Source organism: Cynoglossus semilaevis, chromosome 8 (assembly GCF_000523025.1).
Source record: "Cynoglossus semilaevis isolate Cse_v1.0 chromosome 8, Cse_v1.0, whole genome shotgun sequence".
NCBI classification, from domain to species: Eukaryota; Metazoa; Chordata; class Actinopteri; order Pleuronectiformes; family Cynoglossidae; genus Cynoglossus; species Cynoglossus semilaevis.
In genome coordinates, this window is record NC_024314.1 from 16,059,469 (window position 1) to 16,067,586 (window position 8,118).

Here is an 8,118-nt window from a genome sequence, read left to right on the forward strand (position 1 = left end):
ACCATAATTTTTTTTCCCCCGTAAAATTTTAATTAACGTATTTTCTTGAAATTTTTTTTTGGTTTTTTTTTTTTTTTATTTCTAATACTTCTATTGGATATCCTGTTAATCACTATTTCAACCTTTCAACCATAAGGCCATAGACTACCTACGTGAACCCCAAGTAAAAAAAAAAGTTTTTTTAGGAGCTTCCCCCAAATTACCAAAAATTCTATGATATGAAATATGAGTATTTATAATAATTTCAAACATTCTTCGTTATGGAAGAAACACAAGGACAAACATTTAAGGAATCACCTACAGTAGTGATAAATAAACACGGAACTCACCGTCAAAAATATCCACCATATTGAAAAAGGCCAAAGACAAGGATGATTTCCCGCTGCCTGTTCGTCCACAGATTCCCACCTGACAGGAAGAGAAGGTTGGACATGTGACAGTTTGGTGACACGTGACTCACCAAAGTGAAAACTCTTTGTGGTCTGAGGTTTTTCACTGTAACGTCCTCAGGATCGTAGTCGAGAGAGCGAGCGAGCGCGAGAGAGAGACAGAGAGAGAGAGAGAGACAGAGAGAGAGACAGACAGACAGAGAGAGAGAGGTCTGCCTCAGTCTGCGTATGTGTGTGGTTTGAGGATTTCTTTTCCCTTCTTGTCCTCTGAGCCTTGTTGAGTGGTCACTGCAAGAGCCTTTAGGAGTCACTAGAGAGTCCTTAAATACTACTACTGCTAAATATCACATGTTGTCCCTGGGACTGATCCACCAAGATTTGTTACTCCTTGATCACCTGCCTTGAGCCTCTCGAGGAGATACGTAATAAGTTTGTGATTTTTTTTTTTATTTTTTTTTTTTTTACTTTTTCAGTGTCCTGCTGCTTATTACGATGTGATGCTGTTAAGCTAGATCAGAGGTTCCCAACGGTGGGGTCAGCTGCAGTACCATTGTGGGGGGTGGTGGAATGTATGACTGAAACGTAGTGCAGTATATTGTCCAATGCTGTAAATGTTTAACAAGAGACTGGCAAAAAGCGATTGGTTGAAGGCGGTGTAAAATGAATCTCTGATGAGGATATTGCAAAGGAGGCTGTGATGAAATTTGTGATGTTATTCTTGTAACAGGAATAATTTTCCGACTTTTCTTATAACATGACTTTTTTTTCCCTCGTAAAATTTCAATTAACGTATATTCTTGAAATTTTATTTTGACTTTTTTTTTTTTTTTATTTCTAATACTTCTATTGGATATCCTGTTAATCACTATTTCAACCTTTCAACCTAAGGCCATAGACTACCTACGTGAACCCCAAGTAAAAAAAAAAGTTTTTTTAGGAGCTTCCCCCAAATTACCAAAAATTCTATGATATGAAATATGAGTATTTATAATAATTTCAAACATTCTTCGTTATGGAAGAAACACAAGGACAAACATTTAAGGAATCACCTACAGTAGTGATAAATAAACACGGAACTCACCGTCAAAAATATCCACCATATTGAAAAAGGCCAAAGACAAGGATGATTTCCCGCTGCCTGTTCGTCCACAGATTCCCACCTGACAGGAAGAGAAGGTTGGACATGTGACAGTTTGATGAACAACAGAGTGACGCCTCTTTGTGGTCTGAGGTTTTTCCCGCTTCACTGTAACGTCCTCAGGATCGTAGTCCCTGATTCTTCTGAGGATCAGATTTTATTGACTAATGATGTTTACTAAGTCACCAGCTGAAAGGACGAAAAGTTTAACCAATGACAGCAAAGAACCGTGAATGGATGTGTTGTGGGGGACACATCCATTGGTCTTGTTCAGGTTTAAACAAAGCTTCGGGTGTCAAACATATGGCCCATGGGCAAAAACCAGCCCACAAAACCAATTTTTTTGGGTCGTATCACGTCATGTTTCCCAGGAGTTTAAGAATAATTACTATTGACTTGGGTTTGTTGGTGATGTTTTGGTTGGTGATGAACTGTATTACTGGTGGCTCTCCGATTAGTTTGACACCCCTGCTCTGTATTAAGCTTCTTGCTAGTTAGCATTCTAAGGTACGTCTTATGTTTCTACTCGTTGTTTTAACCCCTGATGTTCTATAGTTCCTTAAGCTTCTAGTTGTAGCTTTTTAACATTTGTGTATACCTCTAGCTAATTTTAGTACCTTTTGTACTCGCATTTTCTTTGACGATCATAGTTAGCCTGAATTTGTAGCATCTGGTTTAGCTACTGTATGGTCAGCTACTATCTGCTACATTGTTTGTAAGACTTTAACCTTTTTTAATCTTAAGCTTCTATTCTTGGCCAAATGTGCATTTAGCCGTAGCCAGTTTGTTGTGTTGTTTTGTTTTATATTTGTTTCAATTCCATTCACCTTTTACAAATAAAACTCCTGTAAGACGAAAAGTTCTCGGAAAGCAGAGCATTCCTCCGTTCATCAGAACTTCCATGGCTGTGTGAAGCGAGCTCCTGGTTTCTCATCAACAGTATGTGAAATATCTATAATGTGCAAGTGTCAAATAAAGGTTACCAGACAGGTGCTAATTTGTTGATGACACAGCAGATTTGCATGGGCAAGTGTTCGACTTCGCTCCTATTTAAAGGGTCCATTATTTTTGTCCTACAGTTAAAGAGTCAAATGTGAACAAACCCTTTCCTCACATCTGTGTAAACAGCTTTTTTTTCTTTTTTTTTTTACACTCAGATCTCAAGTGTGCTGGACCTCGCTCTTTGCAGCTCCGTGTTAAATACCTTCTGCCCTGGTTCGATGTAAGCGTTGACGTGTTTGAGCACAGGTTTGAGGCTCGGGTCGTAGCGAACACACAGGTCTTGGATCATGATCTCTCCATTCTTTGGCCAATCGTCAGGAACCTGCGAGGACTCTGCGGAGAAAAGATTCAAAAGTCTCACATCCACTCAAAGTGAATGTTTGGACAGACATATGCAAGAAAGGTGTTTTTTTTGTTCTGAAGTCATTAGTACTTGACTTGGTTTGAAACAGTACTTCTCAAATAGTGGGGCGGGCCCCTCTGGGGGGGCGCAGTGAGATGCCAGGGGGAGGTGTGAGGGGCTTCCATAAGTGTACCACTGCTGTAATGCTTGAATGATAACAAGCCTCCAGTCACTAGGTGGCAGCAGGGGGTGTGGGTTGGAGGCATACGAGGGGGGCGTGAAAACATTTCTGTCACCAAGAGGGGGCATGACAGAAAATACTTGAGAACCACTGGTTTAAAATTTAGGCAGGGTCCAACTTGATCTTCAGAATCAGTAATCATCACATAACTGCAGAACGTTACTTTACTCAACTTAATAGACGCCGCTGTTGCAGTCTGTGTAAACAATAGCTAGCGGAAGGAAAGTACCTAGCAAGACCTTAACCCTGATCGCAATCTGCACAATAATTGCTGAAAAGATTTTAACATACCCAACTTTACACCAAACTAGGTAAGGTTAGCCAAATGGTTGCGATCAGGAAATGAGTAGATGGATGCCAGGCTAACGGAAGACAAACGTAACATTCCAATATGTCTGTACCATATACCAATATACAGGGTTTAAAGAAGGGAGGCTTGATCTGATACTCGGAATCACTATCCGTTGGATAAAAGTCAAAATTTCAGGATCGTATATCGTAAAAAACAACTATAGCCCAACTGAACCAATAGCTAAGTCCAAATGCTCGACTTAACTTTGCGCTACACGCCATCAACAAAGATCCTACCACCTCAGCAATGGAATGCTGGAGGAGAAAATAAGGTATCAGATTCCGTATCAGTATCCAGTATATTTTGGAACGACCTTGGACACAAACCTTCCAGAAACAGCTTCTTGGACAACACAGATGTACTGGAGTCCAGCCCAGCCAGTGCCAAAGTTGGTGAACAAATCAAACAAAAAGCAGCTAAAAGATAATTCTCTCAACTCAACAACCGGCCAAAAATAATCCAGATCCTAAAAACGTTAAAAAGCAAATTAATGTGGTCAATAACTCAACAGAAGGGGGTTGACGTCATTGGTTTAAACTGAAGTAAATCTGAGAGGAGAAATACAATCATCACTTACCAGCTACAATGCGTAAGTGTTATTACTGAAACAATGTCACTGAAGTCCTTAGCTAAACACAACAAGTCTATAAAAGGTGAAACACTCTCTGGCCCTGCCAGTAGAACACACTGTTTGGGTGCATCGCCTTGGAAACGGCCCATCTGATACAAACACATGAGACACAGTCTGAGCTGAAGATCAAACTGTCCATTTAACTTTAGATCATTGTTCTGTGCTTGGTTTTTATAAAAAAAAAATAGATGAGTTACATAAAGAAAACACCTTTATACACTCAAAAAAAAAGGGCACATCAGGTTTAGCCTCAGTGGTTTTGCATGAAATAGATGAGTTACATAAAGAAAACACTTGTCTGTATCATAGACCGTTGCTTTTTCTCTTTGTTTTTGTCATTTGCTCTGGTACGATCTTTGGTAGGGATGTCCGATAATATCGACTGACCGACATTTTCAGCCCAGGTGGTAACATCGGTAAGAATCGTTATTGGTTTTTCCTACGATAATGAAAACCCAATGACACAATGCCTGGGTTTCGCACGATATGCTGAAATTGCGTCAAAACAGTGTTTGGACATAACATCGGATATCCCCTATTCTTATTTTTAGAGTCTTACCCACTGAGCCCTCGTAATTCTCTGACTCCGTGCTGAGGAAACTGTCGACCTTCTTCACAGCTGACATTTGCACCTCCAGGTCAGCCAGGTTCCTCACCACCCAGTTCAGGTAGTTGGTGACCTAAAACCAGGAAAAGAGCGGATTGGAAATTTAATATAAAAAAAAGGGATGTTCAATGGAAACGCACTCAGCTGGTGGTCAGCACGAAAACTCAGGTAGAAAGATGGGCAACTTACCGTGAGGGCGTAGGTGAGTCCGAGTCCCACCAGACTTACATCCAGACCTGAGTGTGAAGTCCAGATGGAGGCTCCCGCTGCTGTGAGGACAATCATGGCTCCTAAATAATCCTGAAGCGATGGAAACAAAAGACCACAACAGTTACAAGTTTAATGTGGTTCAACATATGAACAAGATAGGGTTGGTCTACTAGAAGGTCTCTCACCGTGCGAACCTCCAGCCAGCGGTTGGCAGCAGACAGAAACAGGTAGGCAGTGTTGTTGGTGTCCGTCAGCTCCAACATTCGCTGCTTAAAACGAGCCTCGTGTCTGAAAAACACAGTTTTGATCATTGATTTATTCTTGTGTTTATTGGATGAAGAATTTAATTACATTTAGGTTTTTCCTTATAGGCTACAATTAGCCGTCGGTTTTCGACATTTTCAACCAACAGAGTTTTGTGGTTACGTTGCAATCTCCCAGAAATGTATAAGGAAGATCTTGTTCCATCATCGTCAGTACATTCCAATGTACTGCATTAAAACTTGTCAGTAGTTGCACGGAACCAGTTGGTGAATGGAGAAGACAAATACGTTGTCACACTATACGCAGACGACTGCTTTTTTACTGCTGGTTGTACGCCATAGATTGGACTGTGCTACATTCAGACCCTTATGTTTTAATATCCTAGATTTAGTTGTTACCACTTGTTAGCTGTGTCATGTTAGCAAAAGTGAGTGACATAGATACTTATATTCAGTATGTGAGTTCTGACTGATGGCAAAAATCGCATTACGTTGCGCCATAGGAACAGAATTCTGGCGTAAGTCAAGGACCCCTGAACAAAACTGTTGCTGCATTTGTTTTGTGAAATGAGCAGCTGTTGATGGAGTTCTCAATTTTTTTTTGTCCAATTTTGCTAACACGAAGGGCCCTTTTTGCTGTACACACGGCTTCGTTTACGTTACTTGACTGAGTAGAACTGATCAGGTTTACTAACAGCTACAGACATAAAATGTGTGTTTTGGTGTTTTTTTTAATTATTTTATTACCAGTAATTAGTGCCAAAACTAATTTTGCCATCATCATTGATTTAGGGTTTGATGACCACCCAAAAAAATCCACTGTACGTACTGCAGTGGTTTTCAGTCCAAACACTGGATAATGATAATGGGAATAGTCGTGAAGCTGCCAAGAATGTGCAGATCCACTGTGTGTGCGTGTGTGTTTGTGTGTGTGCGTGTGTTTAAGGAAGTCCTCAGGGAAGTGGAGGAGGAGAAAAAGCGTGAGAGTTGTTTATCGTTGGATTATAACATGGGAAACAGAGTAAAAACACAAATACAAGGAGATACGGCAGAACAGACACTGAACCAGTGCCTCTGTCCCACCATTGACCAGGGAGATCCAAAATCTGGCCCCAGGGCCAAGTAATGACACATGAGTAGGTTAAGAATGGCCAAACTTTTCCCTTTATGCCCAAATGTTCAATGGATTTCTCCATTGGTAACAACATTAAAAACAAAGAGCTCCACCTGAAAGCTCTGATGGTGGTCAGACCTTCTGCCGTCTCCGAAAAGTGACACAGCAAAGGCAGCTGGGTGGAGTCGTCCAGATCCTGAAGGTCTCTGTGGACGGTTAAAAAAAAAAAAAATTTTCATGTAATTTTGTTACTAAAATAAACATGTTGCATTAATGGGTTGTCAGCACTCACTCACTTAGAAGCAACACGGAAATATTTCTGTATAAAGTAGAAGGCGACAGCGAGCGGAACCAAGGCGATGATAAAAACAGGAGTGATGGCGGAAATGACACCGATGGCGGACAAACAGAGCAACGTGGACCTGGTCAAAGACTCCAGGGTCGGAGGAATGTGCTAAAAAAAAATAAAAATCAGAAGTTTCAATGTTTAGATGAAAAATAAACAGGTGCGGTAAATGAAAATAATTTATAAACAAACTCGATATTTCACAAGCAGCAGCAGCAGCAGCAGCAGCATGATCGGAGCACTTCGAAACAAATCTCTGGTTTACCTGGTCTATGATGTTGGTGTCAGCCGAGAATCTGTTGAGGATCTGACCCAGAGGAGTGATGTCAAAAAATCTGTAAAGAACAACGCGTTCCGTTATTTCTCTTCCGTCTGTGGCTGATTTTTTTCAGCGCTGTGTTGTGTTAGACTTGGTCGTCACCTGATGTGAGCGTGAATGATCTTGTTGAGCAGATTGTGATGGAGGTTAGTTGCTGCTGAAACACCCAGAAACTCCACGGTGAGGGAGGTGATGAGACACAGAGTGATTCCTGCAGCGCACAGAGCAATGAAGACCGAGAGGTGGTAGGAGTCCTGCTGCTCACACACGCACACACACGCACACACACGCACACACACACGCACACACACACGCACAAAGACACACATGGATTTTAGAACTCCTAAGCCCCATACCTCGACCGTCACTGAAGTTAAAAAACCCAGTACCTCGTCTCCGAGAGGCGTTGGTTCTGTGATGTTACCAAGGAAACTGCTGTTCATGAACCTGCTGTAATTGGACCTCGGTCCAACACCGGGAACGCTCTGATTGGTCTTGGACGACGTCCAGTCGGCCAACCAGTAATCGATAGCAACGATTACAGAATGTTTAAGAAGTTTACAGGAGACCATGAGAAGAACCATGAAGAAGCCGCCAGAAGAGAGGTAGCACCAGCACACCTGAGGAGGAGGGAAAAGAAAAAGATGTATGTGCGGTTTCTGCAGACTGAACCGGGTGAAAATATAGAATAAAGGGATTACAGACTTCATTTACCTTCCATGGAATTTTAGATCTTCTGTTGGTGGTGGTGGAGAAGTTGTCATCGTCTTCTTCTTCTACTTCTTCCTCTGATCGTGTAAAGGTTTGAATTGTTTTTAACAATTTAGAAATAGAAGGATGAGCAGAAGGAAAGACAGAACAGGAAGGGGAAAATATTGGGCAGGAAAAGAAGTAGACTGGATTAGTAGGATTGGAGGACGTGTCCAACTCAAGGCCCGTGGGCCGAATGCAGCCCGTCAAGTCCTTTTGTGTTGGTATTTGTAACTCAATGAAGTAATGGAGTAGTTACATCTATACAGTCGTCCAGTTACGACAGGCCCTTCAAGAGGAACCGTATTGTTGATGTGGCCCCGGTGACTCACCCTCATCCTCATCGTCCATCTGATTCTTGGCTTCTCTTGAGTAAAACGCTCTCCTCAGAGTTTTTCTCTCCAGCGTGGTTT

General features: G+C 41.6%; 1 protein-coding gene and 1 long non-coding RNA gene across 2 annotated transcripts in view; one reads left to right on the forward strand and one right to left on the reverse strand.

The window, feature by feature from the left end:
• Window positions 1–8,118, reverse strand: part of abcc9 (ATP-binding cassette, sub-family C (CFTR/MRP), member 9) — a 30,415-nt gene that overhangs the window by 6,914 nt on the left and 15,383 nt on the right. The window contains exons 24-35 of the mRNA XM_025057303.1: window positions 8,038–8,118; window positions 7,670–7,743; window positions 7,345–7,575; window positions 7,058–7,212; window positions 6,902–6,971; window positions 6,587–6,744; window positions 6,404–6,496; window positions 5,099–5,201; window positions 4,893–5,003; window positions 4,656–4,776; window positions 2,732–2,862; window positions 1,471–1,549 (exon numbers count right to left, since the gene is read on the reverse strand). Coding sequence (XP_024913071.1) covers window positions 1,471–1,549; window positions 2,732–2,862; window positions 4,656–4,776; window positions 4,893–5,003; window positions 5,099–5,201; window positions 6,404–6,496; window positions 6,587–6,744; window positions 6,902–6,971; window positions 7,058–7,212; window positions 7,345–7,575; window positions 7,670–7,743; window positions 8,038–8,118 — 1,407 coding nt within the window. The remainder of the gene's footprint in view (window positions 1–1,470; window positions 1,550–2,731; window positions 2,863–4,655; window positions 4,777–4,892; window positions 5,004–5,098; window positions 5,202–6,403; window positions 6,497–6,586; window positions 6,745–6,901; window positions 6,972–7,057; window positions 7,213–7,344; window positions 7,576–7,669; window positions 7,744–8,037) is intronic.
• On the forward strand, window positions 310–2,386 carry LOC112487287 (uncharacterized). The gene is made up of 2 exons (XR_003050237.1): window positions 310–424; window positions 1,566–2,386. It is a non-coding gene; the product is annotated as an uncharacterized LOC112487287 (long non-coding RNA).